This window comes from Filicampus tigris, chromosome 18 (genome assembly GCF_054856515.1).
Source record: "Filicampus tigris isolate MCC_2025a chromosome 18, RoL_Ftig_1.0, whole genome shotgun sequence".
Lineage (NCBI taxonomy): Eukaryota > Metazoa > Chordata > Actinopteri > Syngnathiformes > Syngnathidae > Filicampus > Filicampus tigris.
In genome coordinates, this window is record NC_141234.1 from 1,252,606 (window position 1) to 1,271,855 (window position 19,250).

General features: G+C 52.1%; 3 protein-coding genes across 12 annotated transcripts; 2 read left to right on the forward strand and 1 right to left on the reverse strand.

Annotated features, from left to right (window-relative positions):
• The first annotated feature begins 463 nt into the window (after positions 1-463).
• Positions 464-5,746, forward strand: lrp12 (low density lipoprotein receptor-related protein 12). The gene is made up of 11 exons (XM_086015210.1): positions 464-1,104; positions 1,315-1,371; positions 1,447-1,582; positions 1,655-1,857; positions 2,316-2,563; positions 2,630-2,779; positions 2,860-3,081; positions 3,148-3,414; positions 3,490-3,692; positions 3,771-3,903; positions 4,173-5,746. Exons 1-11 carry the CDS (start codon positions 1,062-1,064, stop codon positions 5,100-5,102), a joined length of 2,592 nt encoding a protein of 863 aa, XP_085871336.1. The 5' UTR covers positions 464-1,061; the 3' UTR covers positions 5,103-5,746.
• A 335-nt stretch (positions 5,747-6,081) lies between these two features.
• Positions 6,082-16,778, reverse strand: LOC147131839 (regulating synaptic membrane exocytosis protein 2-like). Of its 9 annotated transcripts, XM_086015417.1 has the most exons (33): positions 16,388-16,547; positions 16,118-16,166; positions 15,930-16,025; positions 15,687-15,857; positions 14,580-14,644; positions 14,369-14,488; positions 14,145-14,244; positions 13,813-13,936; positions 13,700-13,734; positions 13,567-13,622; positions 13,463-13,498; positions 12,662-12,792; positions 12,410-12,581; positions 12,144-12,300; positions 11,825-11,893; positions 11,625-11,748; positions 11,445-11,552; positions 11,238-11,288; positions 11,083-11,154; positions 10,957-11,016; positions 10,614-10,723; positions 9,950-10,420; positions 9,805-9,846; positions 9,674-9,712; positions 9,161-9,183; positions 9,000-9,091; positions 8,811-8,921; positions 7,889-8,064; positions 7,643-7,778; positions 7,459-7,571; positions 7,273-7,374; positions 6,683-6,822; positions 6,082-6,611 (listed from the first exon to the last, which is right to left on the reverse strand). In XM_086015417.1, exons 3-33 carry the CDS (start codon positions 15,970-15,972, stop codon positions 6,420-6,422), a joined length of 3,441 nt encoding a protein of 1,146 aa, XP_085871543.1. In that variant the 5' UTR covers positions 15,973-16,025; positions 16,118-16,166; positions 16,388-16,547; the 3' UTR covers positions 6,082-6,419. The 9 variants fall into 9 exon arrangements, with proteins under 9 accessions (XP_085871543.1, XP_085871542.1, XP_085871541.1 ...); XM_086015416.1 differs by having other exon boundaries at positions 7,273-7,571; positions 14,369-14,482; positions 16,388-16,778; XM_086015415.1 differs by having other exon boundaries at positions 7,273-7,571; positions 13,573-13,622; positions 16,388-16,778.
• Positions 8,438-19,223, forward strand: LOC147131840 (uncharacterized). Of its 2 annotated transcripts, none has more exons than XM_086015434.1 (4): positions 8,438-8,475; positions 17,415-17,519; positions 17,600-17,746; positions 17,822-19,223. In XM_086015434.1, the coding sequence occupies exons 2-4, from the start codon at positions 17,436-17,438 to the stop codon at positions 17,936-17,938; spliced, it is 348 nt and encodes a 115-aa protein (XP_085871560.1). In that variant the 5' UTR covers positions 8,438-8,475; positions 17,415-17,435; the 3' UTR covers positions 17,939-19,223. The 2 variants fall into 2 exon arrangements, with proteins under 2 accessions (XP_085871560.1, XP_085871561.1); XM_086015435.1 differs by lacking the exon at positions 8,438-8,475 and adding an exon at positions 15,184-17,092.
• The last annotated feature ends 27 nt before the right edge of the window (positions 19,224-19,250 follow it).

A 19,250-nucleotide genomic window follows, 5' to 3' on the forward strand; every position in this document is an offset into this window, starting at 1 on the left:
GTGTCTATGTGTGCCCTGCGACTGGCTGGCGACCAGTTCGGGGTGTAGTCTGCCTTCGCCCATTGACGGCTGGGATAGGCTCCAGCAACTCCCCGCGACCCTGTATAGGATAAGCGGTTTGGAAGATGACATGACATGATTTTTGCAGGTATGCATGTACTTTTTTTTTTCTTAAATTTTATCTTAAATGAACAATTTAGTCTTTTTTTAACTGTATTACAGGAAACCAGCCTAGTTACATAGAAAGTAACTTTGATTTATAAGACACAAAGGACAGCGCCAGTGAGCTGATTCGAACGTCGGAAGTGGAATTTCGCGTTAAAACGTGACATTTATTCCTGCTTTGAGAGCAATACGTCATATCCGTATACATTTGCAGTTCCAGTAATATATAATAATGTGGGCAAGTAGGGAGTAAAAAAACATTTGGGGGGGGGGGGGGGGGGTCGTTTTTTTTTTTCGAGGGTTGCTGTCGTGTTTTGACGTCACGGTGGAGGCGTGGCTTAGTTGTGGTCAAACAAACAGCAGCTGCTTGCAGAGACGCCAAAACGCAGAAAGTGCATTTGCAAGTGGCTGTCGTCCTTAGACGCGGCGAAATGATAGCGACGGACCGCTCGTCGTGTTCCGACAAACTGGTCCGGTCCTGCTGGGCCTCCGCGTTGACGAGGACGAGGACGAGCGCGGCCGCTTGGTCGCTTAGCTGCCTTAGCATGCGGTGCTAATCGGCCTCAGTCCGCTTTGTGTACAAACGGCGTCGCGGGCAAGCGGCAGGCTTAGAATGAGAAGCTCTCTCACTCGCTCGGCTCACGCCGCACAGCACAAAATGTTCCATTTGTAGACAAAAGCATCAGCACCGCGCCCGCTTCGATTGCCTTCCACGTCGTTTGCACGAAATCATGGAGCATCTTGATTCGTCGGACTAGCGAAGGCGAGCCAAGCAGAGCCTCTTTGTTTCCTCTTTAGCTTAGCTTAGCAGAGTTTATTTTAGCATAGATTAGCCAGCATCTCCGTCGACTGCTGCTAAGCTAATTGTGCGCATTCGTGACCTTGGACTCGTCGTCATGGACGCGATCGTGTCAGGTGTCTTCTTGCTCCTCTTAGCAGGTGAGTTGACTTCAACCCATCGCCGTCGTTGTTTTGAAATCTGAAGAAACACTTGTCGTTCATGCTTACGGTGGCAACATCCAGCAATGTCGACCTCGGCACTCTACGACGGGTAGCCGCAGTAAACATCCACCTGGGTTGCCCTGGCAATGATTTCTTAAACAGCTCATTTGGCCTCAAAGATGGCGTCTAAGTTCCTCCTTTGTGCAGGACACGAGGCCGCTTCCCAGAGGAACGAAAACGTTTTGGTGTCGGGGATGTCCAACGGTGAGTGAGTGGTCTCGTGAGCGCGAAACACGGCGGCATCGGATCCAGCCCGTCCTGACTCTGTGGCACTTTCAGCTTGCGGCGATTCGTCGCAGCTCCTCCGAGCAGCCACCGGGGTCATCGCCAGTCCCGGTTGGCCCTTCCAGTACCCGGCCCGCCTCAACTGTAGCTGGAACATCCGAGGCCGACCCGGGGACAGGGTCACCATCAGGTACGCCGCTGCCGCCGTGGCCTCGCTGCCCTCGCGGCGGCTCGCTACAACTTTGTCATTCCTTCTCCGCAGCTTCCAGGACTTTGACCTGCAGGGATCGCATCGCTGCTCATCAGACTGGATGTCCATCAGCAGCTACAAGAACCTGGACGGTCTGCGAGTGTGCGGCTCCTCTCTGCCGCCTCCTTACATCTCGTCGCAGGACCACGTCTGGATCCACTTCCGCTCCGACGACGCTCTGACGGGAAAAGGCTTCCGGTTGTCCTACGTCACAGGTGAGTTTGGGAGCGTTTACCCAGAGATGCGCCCAACTGTTGGCCCGAACACCGACTCATCTGCCACGTTGTCGCGGGTGCTTTTGGGACGCAACCGAGGCCAAAGACTCCACTACTGCACGGAAGTTGATTTTGTTTTTTCCGGTGTCTCCACATGTCTTGAGCGTGTGTTTTTCTGTACTTTGTGAATGTGCCTGTTTTAGCTGTAAGCTGATTGCGGCCACGTTAGACAAAATGGCCGCCCCACGAGATGGACAAAAACGGGTGGATTTGACTATTTAACTGCTATTCCACAAACATAACATCAATCAGAATGCCGTGTTTCGACTCGTGGGGCTGCACGGAACATATTATTGTAAAGACATTTTTGGGGTTGAAAAAGTCAAATCTTTACCTGCACTTTGATGCGAATCTTTTTCACCCAAGCCTGTGTGCGCTTTTGCCCGGTCTGGTCACAGGTAAACCGGATGTTTCCAGCTGCGACGTGGACCAGTTCCACTGCTCGAACGGGAAGTGCATCCCCGACTGGTGGCGCTGTAACTCCATGGATGAGTGCGGAGACAATTCGGACGAGGATCTGTGTGTGGACTCGCCGTTCTCCTTCCAGCCATGCAGCCTGGACCAGTTCCCTTGCTTGTCCCGCTACACGCGAATCTACACCTGCTTGCCTCACAGCCTGCGTTGCGACGGCAGCATCGACTGCCAGGTCAGGTCGACCTCGACTTCAGCCTTAACCTCCCCGGCACCACCTTGAACCCGCCGCTTCTTTCAGGATCTGGGAGATGAGATCGACTGCGAAGTCCCGACCTGCGGCGAATGGTTAAGAAACTTCTACGGCTCCTTCAGCTCTCCAAACTATCCTGACTTCTATCCTCCGGGGAGCAACTGCACCTGGCTGATTGACACCGGAGACCACCGGAAGGTTCGGGCGGGCTAAAAGCAAGCGGACCTCTGTTCTCTTGGCCGTCAGGGCCGCCCCAACGTCTGCCGTTTCTCCCGCAGGTCGTCCTGCGCTTCACGGATTTCAAACTGGATGGCACAGGTTACGGTGACTACGTGAAGGTGTACGACGGTCTGGAGGAGAACCCTCGCCGCCTTCTCAGGGTTCTGACGGCCTTCGACTCCAGGGCGCCGCTCGCCGTGGTGTCGTCTTCGGGACAGCTGCGAGTCCATTTCTACGCCGACAAGATCAACGCCGCCAGAGGCTTCAACGTCACCTACCAGGTTGTCCTCCGTGGCCGCGATCCGCGCCGCTGCGATGCGCTTCTACGGGTGCGTTTGCGTTCTTAGGTGGACGGCTTCTGCCTGCCCTGGGAGGTTCCTTGCGGGGGCAACTGGGGCTGCTACACCGAGCAGCAGCGCTGCGACGGCTACTGGCACTGCCCCAACGGCCGCGACGAGTCCAACTGCTCCGCGTGCAAGGAGGACGAGTTCCCCTGTTCCCGCAACGGAGCCTGTTACCCTCGATCGGACCGCTGCAACTACCAGAACCGCTGCCCCAACGGCTCCGACGAGAAGAACTGCTTATTCTGCCAGCCTGGAAACTTCCACTGCAAGGTTTGCTACCCGACGTCGCCGCGGTTGCGCGCCGCACAAAGAAACCAAAGCTGTGATCTCATCTGTGAATCTTAGAACAACCGTTGTGTGTTTGAGTCGTGGGTGTGCGACGCCCAGGACGACTGCGGCGACGGCAGCGATGAGGAAAGTTGTCCCGTGGTGGTTCCCACCAGGGTGATCACGGCCGCCGTGATTGGCAGCCTGGTCTGCGGCCTGTTGCTGGTCATCGCGCTGGGCTGCACGTGCAAACTGTACTCGCTGCGCATGTTTGAACGCAGGTGAGCGCGCGGGCGGGCTGTCGTGTTTGACGTGGCGCTTTTCACACTCGTGACGAGCCGTTGCTGCGCTGGCCGTAGGTCGTTCGAGACGCAGTTGTCCAGGGTGGAGGCGGAGCTACTGAGGAGGGAAGCTCCGCCCTCTTACGGTCAGCTGATTGCTCAGGGTTTGATTCCGCCTGTGGAGGATTTCCCAGTCTGCTCCGGCAGTCAGGTAAAGACGCCTTCAAAACTGCTGCATGATCCTCATGTTGTCGTTGAGGTCGCAAAACTTTTGAGTTAAAGCGGCAGCGGGCTCCCACTTAACACTTCAACAGATGTGTCCGCTATGTGAAATGTTAAATGTATGCGAGTGAAAAGCTGTTTGAGCAGCAAGCCGACACATGATGATTTACCATTTACCATTTTCGTCGGTTCAGATCATAGATGGATGTTGCATCTGACTTTTTTTGTTTGTTTTTTTGTTGGGTCCCCGCCCCCAAGGCATCGGTTCTGGAGAACCTCCGTCTGGCGGTGCGTTCTCAACTCGGCTTCACCTCGCTTCGCCTCCCTTCTGCCGGCCGCCACGGTAACCTGTGGCGCAGCCTCTTCAACTTCTCCCGGTCTCGCCAGTCGGGGTCTTTGGCGCTGGTCTCTGCCGACCTCGAGGACAGCGGCGGTACCGCGAGTTCCGCTTCAGACCTGCTGTCCCCGGACTCGGATGACACGGACACGGAAAGCGAGAGGGGGAGGGAACGTGGCGTTGGGGCGGTGGGCGGTCCCATCGCCCCCCTGCCCCAGAAGACCCCGCCTGCCAGTTCAGTGGAGGCCGCGGTCTCACCAACGGCTTCCGTCACCCTCGCAAACCCGCCGCCCAGCCTTAGCCGAGTCCAAAATGGTCCCGGCGAGGACGTGTCCCCAACTGACCTGGTCACCGTGGAAACCACCGACCCGGATGTGGAATGTCACAGCGCCGCCCCGCCCGCCTCTACCCTGCGCCGCCTGACCCAGAATCTGCACCGCCTCGCCAGGAACCTTATGACAACAGGTCGCATCCAGCAGAACCAGACTTGGACCAGTCACAGTCCGCTCCGCCAGCTGGATACAGGAAGGGGCGGGACGGAGTCGACCGAGCGGCGAGGGAGCGGCGACGAAGATGAAGATGTGGAACTTTTGATCCCGGACTCGGACTCGTCCTCGTTGTTTGGCGACGTCCGTCAGCCGCTCCTCGACCCGCAGCCCTCCCGGCCGTCGCGACCATCGTCCACGGCAAGTCAGAAGGCGCGACATCAGGCCGCGAGCAGCACACGGGCGGGCTGGGACGGACCTTGCGAACACTGCGGGAAAGTTCACACCGCTCAGATCCCGGACACGTGTCTGGAGGTCGGAGGCAAGACGGAGAGCAGTGACGACGAGCTGCTTCAACTATGCTAACAGGCTAGAGGCTAACCTTCTGGCTAACATAATAACAGGCTTAAGGTACTATTGTGAGCATGGCGGCTTGTGTTCCAGACCGTAGCGACACTCGGCGCTCCGTCGCTCGCCTCGCCATGCTAACATCTGCAGCAGCGGAGACACCATCCGTTGCGACCGAGTATGACTTGACAGACGTGCAGAGCCGCTTCTTTCGTTCTGGGCCTCATGTTGTTCCGTCCTGCTCCGCATTCCCTCCTCTGTTGGAAACTGATCCAGGAACAGGTGACTGTGATTAATTCCGTCATTGTCCAAGGGACTCTTACAGCTAGAGCCAAGCTTTTGCACCGTGATGCTGAATAAAAGGAATGCATTTGTGTGTAAAAAGAGCTCTCGTCTCCCCAAATTGTGGACCAATGTGGATTCTGACCCATTCGAAGTGGTTTGGCGACAAGACGCGAATGAACTGTTCCCATAAAAAAGGTTCTTGATGTCATGGAAATGAACCAACCATCAGTATTTTTTGGTCTTCGGTTTTGGTACCTCGGCTATTTATTGTTACCGTTATTCAAATTGTGATGTTCTCTGACCTGCATGATTGTTTGATGGTTTGTTTGTTTTTTCCCGTTGGTTTTTCAAACTGAATTATTAAAAGTTAAAATGTCCCATTTGTTTGCATTTATTGTTAAAGAAGGTCATCGAGATCGACAGGTTGTAACTGCACAAACCCAAAAACGGTTCAAAGAGAGAGGCCGAAGGGGGACAGCGGCCATATTGGTACAAGGACACTGGAAATGGATGAAGACAAAAGAGGAGATCTGCCAATGTGGTGAGGATGGGCTTGCCGTTAGTCCGAGTCAGGGCGAAAAGATTTTCGACGGATGGGGGAGGACCATGAGGGTGCACAAGAAATGATTCATCCTAAATCAATTAATTACTCATGAATGAATTCAGTGCTCTTAGTCGGTTCCAAGAAAATAGAAGAGCGACCAGACCAGAGAACATTCACCATCTTTATTTTCACATGTGAACTTGAAATGACAAACAAAGTGAGAGCAGGTGCCTGATTTGTGTCGCATGTCCTTGCTCTGGCTGTTTTTGTGACTTGTTTGCTACCGTTTAGCTAGCGCGCTAATCCACTCCATGGACTCTTCCCGAAGTTCACCGCATTGGCCCCATGCTTTGGATGTGGGTGCGTGTTCACGGGACTCCTTAGGAGCAGCAGCGAGTGACTGTCCGGGAAGCGCAGATCACACGCCGTTCCTTCGCGGTCACCCGGAATGCGCCACGACTGCAGCGGAGGAGGCGCTTTGCGTCTGTCCGCCTTGTCAGTTGACTCTATGGTGCGCTGCCGCCCTCTGTCTCCTTGTTGCTCAGCGCGGCCAAAGCAGGGTCCACCAGGGAGGTGGCAGGAAACAGTTTAAACCAGCCAATCACCATGACGGACAGGTCCAAGTCATCCAGTAGAACCTGAGCAGCGCCCATGAAGGATTTGTGGTCCATCTTGCCGTAATCGCCCCACACGATGATCTGAGCATTTGGAGCATCAGGCACACGTTAAGTCCAGTCCCGAATCTTGCGGCACGCAATTGGTGCCTTACCTGCAGAACTTTGCCCTCCGGATTCTCTTCAAACTGAAGCTGTTGTTGATAAAGAGGATCCAGCGTTTTTCTGGCCAGACGAGTTCTCCGCTTCAACAAACATTTGCCGTTATCCATCAGGTAGACCTTCACATATGCAGCTGGGCCACAGAGCAGCTTGTCACAATTCTAACCAGAATGTCTCAAGAACTTATTATTAGAACTTATTATGGCCTCAACGACTACCTGTATTCGCGAGAAACCCACGGTCCTCACTAGTCTTCCCTGTGCTCTCTTGACAGTACAATGTGCTTTCGAAAAAAGTGCTCTGTAAAGCTTTATTGTGCTTTTTAGAACCGTAACATTTCAACCACTTCCTGCGCTCACCAGAACATTACTGAGCTTATCTAGAGCCTTCATGTGCTCTGAGGAACCTCTCCTCTAGAACAGAGGTGTCCAAGTCCGGCCCTCGAAAGCCACTCCCCAGCCTGTTTTCGATGGATCGTGTCGTGATCATTTGAATCAGGTGTGTTGGAGGAGGAAGACATCAAAAACAGGCTGGATAGGGGCTCTCGAGGACCGGACTCGGGAAACCCTGCTCTAGAACTTACCTGGCGTGTTCTTGTTTCCTTGTTTACCCACAAGCCCCCTGGCCCGGATCACCTCCACATCTAGGCGCTCCTTCCTGTAGACCATTCCGATCTGGATATCTCCTGAGCGATAGAGCAGCGCAATCGCATTCATTGGGTATAATCCCAACTTGGCCGTTGTGCGGACATTTTGTGATTGGGCGGTACCCATGGGAGGCGTGGCCAAGGTCTGCCTCCCAGCCAGCTGGGCGGGACCTAGCCCATCAAGGAAGCCAGTGAAGTGTTTGTCTGTGGCCAGCTTGACTCCCGGAAAGATCAAACTGAAATGCAAATGGCAACATGTGAGCGATGTGTTGAAACGGCGCGACGCCGTCACCGCGATGACTCGTACGCGCCGGGCTTCGGGTCCTCTGCGTCGGGATCGCGGCTCGGCTGTCGGGTGAAGCGAGACTTAAAGTCCACGGCCAGGCCGGTTTCCACGCTCCTTTGAACTGGAAGTCTCACCACCTTCTTCTTCTTCTCTTCTTCTGAAGAGGAGAGGAAATGGGACCAGTCTGCTCAGGCTTTTTTCAAGAGGATAATGGTCTGAGGTCTGCCAGATTCCATTTCTAGTTCTTGGGGTACTGACGGGACTCACCCTCCGGATTGAGTTGCGAGGCACTTTGGCTCTTCTTTCCCAGTCCGACCATTCCCATCACCCGAGCGCCCAAACTGGATCGCCGCTTCTTGTCGTCGTCGTCATCGTCGTTACGGCTCAAAGAACAAATGTCGCCGCCCACACTGGCGGACTTGGCGGCTGGTGCGGCGGCCAACCTGCGGGCGGGCAATGCAAATAAGTGCACATTTGCGTTGATGTGAAGCGCTGTCTTCAGACTGCCGATCTTTGTGGCTCACAGCCATAGCCACAGCTTAGCTCCCGGTACTCGATGGCTTTGCTCTTGGCCCGGCGTAAAATCTTGGTTTGTCATGGTTTTTGGGAGTCTCAAGAAACCTTTTCTGTCCTTTCCCCGTGACTATTACAGCCAAGAATGACACGTGTGCAAGGCATGACGAATGGCAAATGACGCTCTGTTAGTTGCCCTGGCTCAGTCTTTGCACAATTGTTTACCTCTAGTACGTGTTTCTATTGGGACTCATTTAGTGATGGACAGGTCAGCCATATTTAAAGGGCCGGTACCAATTGGAAATGTTTGTTCGATCAGACACAAGCCACATGTGCAGCCGGTAAGAAAATGTTTGGCTCTTTTGTCAAAGACTTTTGGTTCAAATGTTAGTATGTGTAGACTTAAAAAGTCATTTGTGTATTTGATACTTAGCATATAGTCATTTGAGTATCTTTTGTTGTTTGTATCGTTTTATCTCAAAGGTTGATAACCTGCTTGAAGTGCAAAAGTGCACTGAGTTGTCGCCCCATGTGTACTGTTCTCCTCCGGAGGGGAAAATATCCAAACGCTCATAGTGTGGGGTTTTCCAGCATGAGTTGCCCATTTGAGGTTCTACATCAGGATCTCAATTTGGACAGACACGGTCCTTAGACGGGGTGCCGCTCCATCACTTACTTGGACGACTCGGGCTGCTCCTCCTCTCCTTCATCCATTGATTCAGTCGTCTCCAGGGCGATCTTTTGCGCCGGTCCCTTCCCGCAGTCCTCCTCCGGAGCTTCCGCTCGGCTGCATCCGCCAACGAGGGCACGGTTTGAGAAGGTCCACTGGACACGACGGCTGCGCTCATCGCGATAATGAGCTCACCTGACGCTTTGACGGTTGTCCAGCATGGCGGACTCAGTCGACAAGTCGCTCAAGTTGCTGAGGGATGACTTCAACGACAGGCTGTCCCGCGTCTGCGCACCGACGACGCCGTAGGTCAATTGCTTCATCTGTCAGTCATGACAACTGTGATGCGTGCTCACCTTTTCCGGATCCTTCATTACACCTGCAGAGACACCGGGAATGGAATAAGAAAGAATACAGAAAGGCCAATCATGTGACCTGTTATGACATCACATTGATGAGGAGCACCAAGATGGTGTGTTGCTTCTGCTTGGCTGGGACAAAGGCTCTATCGAGTTGCAGTAAAAAGTATGTGAACCTCGATTTTGCATAAATTGCTTCTAAACGTCACAAGAACACACAAACATTCTTCTTATTCAACAAGTATCATAATTTTGAATCTGGCAGCGCTTCTTGAGAATAGAAAACCCAAGAGTGGTTTGTGTTTATGATCCTGCAGGACAGCTAAAACCAACACCTCCGATCTCACTCTCGATTCGGAATTGCTCTTGCGGAAGTTGTTCGCCTTTGGTCGTATGCTTTCTCCACCCTACAATGTGCTACAATGTTGGCAACCTATCAACGAATCCAGTCATTTTTTTTGTTGTTTTTTTTTAAATTTGCAACTGTACATGCTAAAGATGCTAATGTACCATTTGCTGCTTTCATCTGCTGATCCTCCCATGTGACCTCTGAGCCGCAGCATGTGAAAGACAAAGAGCAAATGTTGGACGGCATGCCTCATAGGCAAGGTCACATGATGGCGTGTTGACCAATCACTGACCTTTCCTGCTGCCTCCAGGTGTGGCAGAGCGTCTCTCCACCTCTGACACCCGTTATGACATGATGTGATGACATGATGTGATGACATAAGACCATGAGAACGCGCCAATCAACGAGCACCATTGCTAAGAATCTTAAGCACGCACCTGGAGTCTGAGGCTGCGGAGCTGGAGAACAGCTTGCTGTTGCGGGAGCTGGAGCTTGATGACAAGTGGGGGGGGAAGCTGGGGGAGGGTCTTCATGAGTATTTGTCAGAGGAGGGGGGGAACCTTGTTGACAGGTGGAGGGGGGAGAAGCTGTGACAAGCGGGGGAGGCTCTTGATGAGTAGTTGACAAGGGTGGAGGAGGAGCTTGATGAGATTCAGCGGGGGTTGGGGGAGGAGCTGGATTTGGCGGGGGAATAGGGGAGGAGACGGCTTGGTGGTGGGCCGCCTCAATGCTAGAAGTTGGGTGGTGCAAGTATTGCGGTCCCGCGGGAGGCGGAGCTTGTATTCTAATGAGCGGAGGACAATGTTGGTTGCCAGTGGGAGGAGCCTGTCTGTGCAAGGGGGTAGGTGAGGGATGAGTGGGCACAGCGCCAACTCCAGTTGCTGCGCCTTGAGTGGGTGTGGCCCAAACTGATGGACAGCAGGATGAGAGAAGCGCAACGTTGAGCAAAGTTACTTCAGAGCTAGACACAGTGCTGTGTGTTGATTTGTGCACAGAGAAGAAGAAGAAGAATGTGGCGTTAAGATGTCGTGCTACGGATCAGTGAGTGGTGGACACTGGTTGCGTGCGCATCGAGTGGACAAGTGGTCCTGTCTGCCTTACGCGTGTCCGGTGCGCCTTTGGGCGGGACAGCCGGCAACTGGCGTCCTTGGCGACCGCACTCGGGGCTTCCGATAGGACTCATGTGAAACGAGCCATCATGCCGGCCTACTCTGTCAGAGGAGCACAACGAGATGGACCGGTTACTTTCAAATGATTAGTCATTATCGGACCGACTGTCGACGGGATTATCTCGCCGTCACTTCTACAACAACACTCATCGTGGACGTGGTCTACTTTTAAAGTCCTGCTGGAAACCAAACCGATCCATTTGCCACCTCTTTCGACCTTTGTTTTTTCACCTAATTGAACTAGGACCAGCGACAGGACCAGTGGTCTTATTTACCTCAGAAGCTCCTCGTCAAAGGGTTCTCCATCCGAAGGCAAGTCTGGAATGAAGTTCTGGCTGAAGAGGAGAAGAATCCTCAGGATGTTTGAACCTCAACATCATGACTCCCCTCAAAAGACTCACCTGAAGTCCTCAACGCTCCCGTTTGCCCTATGGTTTGGCCAGGAAGTGTTGCACAGAGTTCGTCCGGAGTAACTACACAGAGAGATGAAGAACTGCTTGTTTTGACATTAGCATTAAAATGAGCATTCGAATGTTTTGCAGGGTTTTTTCCGTACCGGTCTTGGGAGTCAAGAGACATGGCCCCAGACCTCGTCCTCAATGACCTCCTGGACGCATGGATTATGTTAATCCACATTAGCTACTTAAACCTGCACAACAACTACTGTACCTCTTGTGGTACAAGGTTGAGAAGGACTCTTATGGTAGAAGCAGGAGGAGAAGTTGAATATTTGCAGTGGCGGAATCATTTTTAAAAAAATCACCTTTCCAGGCTGCCATGGCGTCCGACATCAGAATGAGCTCGAGTGATCTTGGAACCTCGTAGCAGCCGCACGGCATCATCGCGGTAAAGCGGGTAAAGGGGGGTTACACTGCAGGCCAGGTCACAAATTCAAGTAACAAGTCAGGGGTGAGCTGGGCCATCAGACGAAGCAGACGTCTACCTGTGGATTGGAGACGAGCACCTGGCCAGCATCGGCTCACATCGCAAAGCGGGACAAGATTGCGGGCCGTGCTCGCTCAAAGAGTGGGCCGAGCTGTGGAGCTGTCGGCCGTTCTGCCGTAAGTCTGCCAATAAAAAGGAAGCGTGGCCACGAGATCCACAGGGATGTGTAGCTGATGCGTGATGGGATTGGAAGTTCACCTGATATCGCCCCGATGCCGTCCTCACAGTCATAATCGGAAAAGTCTCCATCGCTGAACCTATGAAAACCTACAGAGACGTCCAGAAAAAAGTGGACAACATTTCTTTGGTTCGGGATTACCAGAAAGGAGGCCTAGACGTTGGAGTTTTAAGATCCAAACAAACTCATTTCTGGCCTTTGCGGTGTGGTGATAACATTACACATAGCACAGCTGGATGAAATACGATAATGATGTCAATCAAGTCCTCTAAGTCGTATGACACGAGTAGCGACATCTCTGATCTTGTAGGAACGCTCTTCTATTGAATGTGTACTCACAATGCAGCCTCCTGGCAGCGGGTCCGTGCTGCAGTACTCTCCTCTGTAGGTAGGGAGAAGTGTTGACTCGCGGCAGAGAGGCAAAATTGCTCCTGTGAAGTTTGAACCAGTGAGGCTGATCATCCAACAGGGTGGTCTTCTCCAGACCGATCACAACCTGGATAACCGTAACAGCAAGATTCTGTTTCTTTCAGGTCCTCCTCCTCCAGTACTCGACTTTGACTTGACGTGTTTGTGCCATGTTGAGCGAGGTCACCTCATCTTACCTCTCCAAGGAACTGACTCTGTTCCTCAGCAACTCCGGCCTGATCCCAGACCGTCAACTCCAACATGCGGTCTCGGAAGTCCCGTTCGTGGACCGGAGAGTACATGAAGGTCTGGTTCCAGCGAGGTTCTGCCAACTTCTTCACGGTCTTTGTCCTACGCTTACTCTTAGCACTGAAGAGAAAAGCACATTCTCCTCGAGCGCTGACCACACTGCATCGACCACGTTCAGATTGCTCCTTTGACCTTCGAACCTTCTGTCGGGAAGTAAATAGATTTCAACGTAAAGGTTCCGGGGCCGGCCATCTACTCGAACAGGAAGTTCTTTTGCTCCGAGGACGGTGACGATTAGCTGAGTGCCAAGTTTATCGTACCACAGCTTCACCTGCAAGGTAACGACAGGAGAAACCGAGTATTTGGACGGATGCTTTGTGCGCCGTAATCAAACTTCAACTACTTCACTGATGAAAAGATGTGAATAAGGAACTTCTGCGCAGGTTTTGCCCAAAACAGGAGTGCCAATTCATTGACTCGCGGCCCGTGCTGGAATAAAGGTGCTTTCTAGTAACGGGTGAGCCAACGTTATCATGCGTTGAGACCGTCTCTAATAGCTGCTACCCGACCTGGCTCACTCAGTCAGGCACATAAAAGGAGCTAGAAATGAACGGTGTTTTTTTCCTGATTGTCTCTCTTTAGTGAGGGGTTAGTGGTGACAGACACATGCAGTAAGTAATGGTAGAAAGTTACTGAATCGAAAAACTATGCCAGTCTTTGCGCTATAAAGTCTTCCTCGTCCAGAGACTCAAAGCCATCTTGTCATTTTAAGCCACACGGGCAATGCTTCCCATCTGTGCTGTGGAAACATTCCTTCCTTCAGCGTAAAAAAACTTCTTGGAAGCACATCAAACACTTGTCCCGAGACACCTTTGGAAAGATTGTGATGTGTTCTTTGGCAATCGGGGTCCAACTAAGTGGTGGCCGGCCGGGAGCGGAGCTCAAACCGAGCAGAGTACTAAAACGAAAAGGAGAGTCCATGCTACAGATGTTTCGCTCACCTGAAGTCTGGGAAGCAAAACATGCTTGCCCCCCGTCTGAAACAACAACGACAAAACTTGTTTCAGCTGATTGGCCAGTGGGAACACGGCCGTTGTCGACTTACAGAGACCTGTGCTTGCATGGCGTTTGGGCTTATGGGTGAGTCGAAGGAACTGGAGCCTGTTTGAAAAGGAAAATATTTCACCGCATCTTGTCAGTAACTCAAGAGCAAACATCTCGATTGTTCATCAACTCACTTGAGACCAGCTGGCAATGGGAAGAGTCGGCAGCTCTGGAAACGCAAATCGCAGTCAGGTGACGACGGACGGCAGTTGACGGTCTCTTCCAGTTTCAGGGAACATGAGCTCACCTGATTGGTCGCGACACCAGCAGCTCCACTTGCGGCTCCGACTTGGACTCCAGGATGATGTTGTAAACGTCGTTGAAGGTGGCTCCTTGCAGAACGTGACCGTTCCACTCCACAACCTGATCGCCTAAACCACACCAACATCATAACGGCATGCCCTGTTACCGTAAGCCACAGGAGGTGGCGAACATAGTTTGGCATGAAGCCTGGAAAGCAGGCAATGCGGCCATCCTAGTTAAGCATGCAGACTGAGCGCTCGTGTAAACACTGGCCGATTGTAGCAAAGTGGACTGCCAACAGGAAGACTATCGAGGCAGACTGTAAAGTTGCCTTACCTGGTCTCAGGTGTCCCACAATGTCCGCCAGACTTCCTCGTTTCACTTTAGTGATGAACGCACACAAATGACCAGAATCTGTCATTTTGCCGCCAACCACCTGCAAGGTCAAACAATGTCACAGTCATCAAAAAGTCAAACAGGTTGAACAGGTGGAGACTGGATGGAGAGAACTATGGATGGATGGATGGAGAAAGGGATGGCGTGAAGAGCGGAGGACAAGCCTTGAGTCCGAGCAGCGCGCCGGTGTCTGCGTGAATGGATCCGTCCTTTGTGGTCTTGTTGAGCAAAATGCGGCCGATGAGACGCTCGCCGTCTGTGGATGGTTGCCATGACACCTGTTGCTGAAGGGTGAGAGTGGGGAGGCTGAAGTCGCGGCCTCCGAGCTACAACAAACATCGACAGCGGCGCTTGTGGTGGGGAGGCGGGGCTTACCGCCGGCATGGCGGCGACTTCACTGTGATCCCACCAATGCTCCATGTCGTCTCCAAGCGACCGGCCTGAAGAAAGGGTGAAAGGTCAGACACCGATTCGTCACGACATCACACGCTCATCATTGGTGTCGCGTCATGCGACACTCGCTCAGAGATGAATGAATGTCGAAGGTTGAAAAAGCAATCGGGTCAACTAAAAACAATGCAGCACTCACTCAAGGATGAACACATGACACGGACCACACAACAAGTGAAAGTAGTAACAGGATGACATGCCGATGTCACCTGACTTCATCTGCACTGGCGCCGCCGCCCTTTCGCCTTCATTTCTCTGTAACAACGATTCCCGCTGTGGGATTGGTCAAAGCATAAAACTCAAACAGGTCAAAGTTGTCAAGGCGGCGGAAGTGTCATGGCCTCAGCCCCGAACGTTTTAGCGGACCTTCCTTTGGGATGGCAAATTGTGGCAATCGGTGGAAGACTGGCAGGTAGACGGCCATGTTGTTTCTATTCTGGCGTCTCCATGGTGACCTGCCGGCACGCCGGCCAGCTAATCCACCTCCCGCTCTTTTAATCCAATTGAATGTGAGATGCTGCCGTTGTCATCGGGGGGGAAAAGAGTCCTCGGCTTTTACTTCTCGCAGCTTCCGTGGACTTTAACGGGCTCAGGGGCGAGACTCGCCACCGCGCTCTTCTTCACTTGACCGTGGTCTCTGCCCTGTCGTGTAGATCGAGCCGTGACCGACAGAAGCCTCGCACGCTTTCCTTGGCCTGAGAGGAAAGATCCGGGATCAGCGCTTGTAATCTGCTCGCTGACTTCTAGTCCAATGGCAGCGGGGCCATGAAAATCGTCAGCATGACGCTTGAGTTCCCGTCGGCGCTTCACCTGGAGCGGCCCGCGCGGCTTTTCCGAATCAGAACAAACTGAAACAACCTGCAGCAAGCGACCTGATGGCCAAGCGACCTGACCCACACGCTCAGATAGGGCCCGCCTTGTCTGTCGTCAGCGCTGTCTCGCTTGCTTTCGCTCATGACAAGCGTGTAGCCGGCTAGCTTGTTTTCTCTCATGACTAGCATGCTATGTAGCCGCAAGTGTGGAGCCACTCACTGTCCCGCTCGTCGCTGCCATTCTCAAGTGTGGTCAGAAGCTCCTCCTCCGAGCTGCTGAGGCTACCGATGGAGTGCACGTTCCCCGATCTGCACCTGGCACCGCCATTGGCTGATTTCCTCTTGTGGGCGGAACTCCAGTAAAGGTTTTTCCGAGGGACCTCCGATCGATCTGCGAGCGCAAACAGGCATCAATGCCGAAAAGGGAGGTCCCGCCTGCCTAGCGCACAGGGTGTGGTCTCACCAGGCCTTGGTGTCAGCAGGGTCAGGTGATCAAGCGTTGCCATGAAGGAGTCAATGAGACCCTGCCCCTTTCTGAGTTGACTTCAAAGGGATGCTCCTGTTGCCAGGCAACAACAAGCACTTTTCCGCATCAGGATCAAAGCCTCCGACGTCAACATCTGGAAGATCTCTGATTGGTTGCCTCCTTACCTGTATGGCAGCAGACCTCGCTCCAAACCAAATCCAAAAGCTCCGCCTCCTGTCAGAGACACAGAGAGGACCAATCAGCCTGGAACACTTATTTTTTTTCATCCCCCAAATATCCTTGACACGAAATGCCCCACTACATCGCAGGGGCCTGCTTTATTGCAGATTTTTCTGTTGAACTTTTCCAAATTTCTATCCGGACTGAAATTGGGGCTATCCTGCAGGCATTCTTGCAGGCTTTTATTGTGAAGAGCAGCAGAGGCGAAGTCTCACTTTCTTTGTGTCCAGAAGCTTCATTATGTCCTCCCGGCTGCAAAGACCTGCGAAATGCATCGAAGACACCCGCGCGACACAACCAACACATACTGTACATAAAGCACAATCAGCATATTTGCGGCTCAATTCTAACCCCGCCCACTCAACACAAACCCAACCCCCAGCCCATGGGTTGACTCAGGACCGAGCTCCGCCCCCTCAGCATTGAGCTCCACCCTATCTTCCAAACCATCCTTGGCGTTCCAACGTTGACTTTTCAACTCTTCTTGCGACTAAGCCATCTCGGAGTGATTTGGAAGTTAGCCACATGGCGGCGTAAGAGAGCGGCAAGACCAATAAAGATGTTTTGTCGCTCATGTGCTCAGGCGACCTTGCTACCCGGGAATGCATAGCAACTTTAGTTTGTGTTAGCATTAGCAGTGCTAAGCCCCTCTGCAAGCTGCAGGATCTGGCAATCTGTTAATCTTATTAAAGTGCGTGCTAGCCGTTCCATGTGACTGAGCGGTTTGGAACGCTGACTTTGTACATGGAGGTTCTGGGTTCAATTCCTGTGCTGGGACAATCTCGGTAATCAAGATTTCCTCTGCCCTGCGATTGGCTGGCAGCCAGTTCAATGTGTACCCCCGCCTACTGCCCGAAGACAGCTGGGATCGGCTCCAGCACGCCCGCGACCCCAGTGAGGAGAAGCGGTTAGGATGATTGGTGGGTGGAAAGTGTGCGCGCGCGTCCGTGCGTGGCGTTTGTTATGCTTTATGCTATTGTTTGAAAACTAGAAGGACGTCATGTGACAGCCCAGCCATAAAGTGATTGTTGTTGTTTGTGTATGTTGTTTACGTGACACCTTTGTGTCTGCACTGGACGTTCATCATTGGGAACATGGGTGGATTTGGACAAAGATGATTGAGATGAGGACAGCGGACGAGCTGACGACGTCGCGAGCTGTCACATGACTCGGAGCTGCCTAAGAGGATTATTCTTTTCTTTTTTTTGTCCTTTTGCGCCGCGCCACTGGACGGGCCGACAGACAGTGGACGGGTGTCGGCAGATGAAGACAAGTGCCTGCGTGCTGCTGGCGTTGCTGCTGGCTGGGGCGTGTTTGCGGGACGCCGAGTGCAGCCTGCCCATGGAGGTAGGCCACGCCCATGGGCATGTTGGCGAGCCGGCTCGGAGACGCTGGGTGGCTGAACCGCGTTTGGTCGGTTGTGTCAGGTCGCTGGCGAGGCGAGACCGTGGGGCAACGTCACCGGACGTCACCTCGACTTCATCCGGTCGGATGTCCCGACTGGTCACCGTGACGACTTCCGCCGACTTCCTGGACTTTGTCGCCGCCTGAGGAGGCGTCGCTTAAGCTACCTGGTAAACGTTTGGATTCCACTCACTGGCACTTTGCGGCTGATGTTAGCCTAACATGCTAGCGCTTTGTCTCTCCAGTGTCACAAGGCAAACTTCTGCTGGCGAGGGCAGAGCCGGGGACGGGCTCAGAGTGGCCAGGTGTGCCGATGCCCGAGAGGTTTCACGTGTTTACGTATCTTCGTTCGCAGCATCTGACCGCCATCTTGACTCAATTCCTGCCGTCAATCATTCCTTCAAATTTATCTACACTACACTTAGATAAAGATCGCTGGCATTGGGCCAAAAACCTTAATAGTGGGGCTGGACGAGTAATCGAAATTAAAATTGCGATTTTGACTGTCCTCGATCATTAAAACTGAACACAACCAATTACAATGTGCAGAACGGCATGGTGCGTTTACAAGTTCCCGATGGTGTGGAAGTAGCCTGAATGCACCATGTTGCTTCATAGCAAGCGGGTGCCCAAGTCCGGTTGACGACCCCTAACCCCTATTCAGCCTGTTTTACATGTTTCTCTCCTCCAACATACCTGATTCAAATGATCAGCTCATCAGCATCAGCAGCTTTGCAGAAGCCTGATAACAGTCCTGATCATTTGAATCAGGTGAGCTGGAGGAGGTGAAACATGTAAAACAGGCTAGATGGGGACTCTCGAGGACCAAACTTGGGCACCCCAGCTGTAGTGTATGTGATTCTGCCGTCCCTGGGCGTGCTTTAAGCTGTTTAAAACATCGCTAACGCTAATGCTAAAGTAAGTGGAGGATCCTATTCAAATGCTAACGGAATTAGCATGGACTTTGAGAGTGATATTCTTTCAAATAACGAATATTCACACACAAACGCTGTATAAACACATTTACACAGGTAAGATAACACTACTCGGATTAACAAATTATTGCCGAAATGTGAAAAACGAGTTAGATTCATAGTTCAATCGAACTGTTCTCATTCTAAGTGTGTTTTCCATCCATGCACGGCACACACTTGGGGGCAGTCCCCAAGTGGCCAACATGAGCAGGAACAGACGCTCTTTGTTTTAGTTTTTTCCAATTGCTATTATTGTAGTTTTTACTTTTTTTTCAATTGCTATTACTGTAGTACTGTATACTTTACCTGTTTACTCATTTATTTTCTCGTTGTCCTTTCAAGTTATATTCAAAGTTGAGTTTTCAAGAAAATAGATAAGGCTAATAATTGTGATTTCAATCCAAATAAAAATAATCGTGATTATTATTTTTTCCATAATCATCCAGACCTCTTACATAGCTCTGTTGTTTTAACAAATGATTGACCAATCTGAAGTGTTGAAAATGATGAGTACACGATGGTAAAGGCTCAACGACTGTTTTTTTTCCCCCCTAAAAAGCAATGCAATGATTCCGACTAATGGCGGTGAGAGTGCAGTTTGGAATTGATGCTGTTTCATTCATCAAGTTGATGTTCATCATGACATGAAAGAAAACAACTTGTGTCTCATGAATTCTGATCAGATGTTTTTTCTGATTGT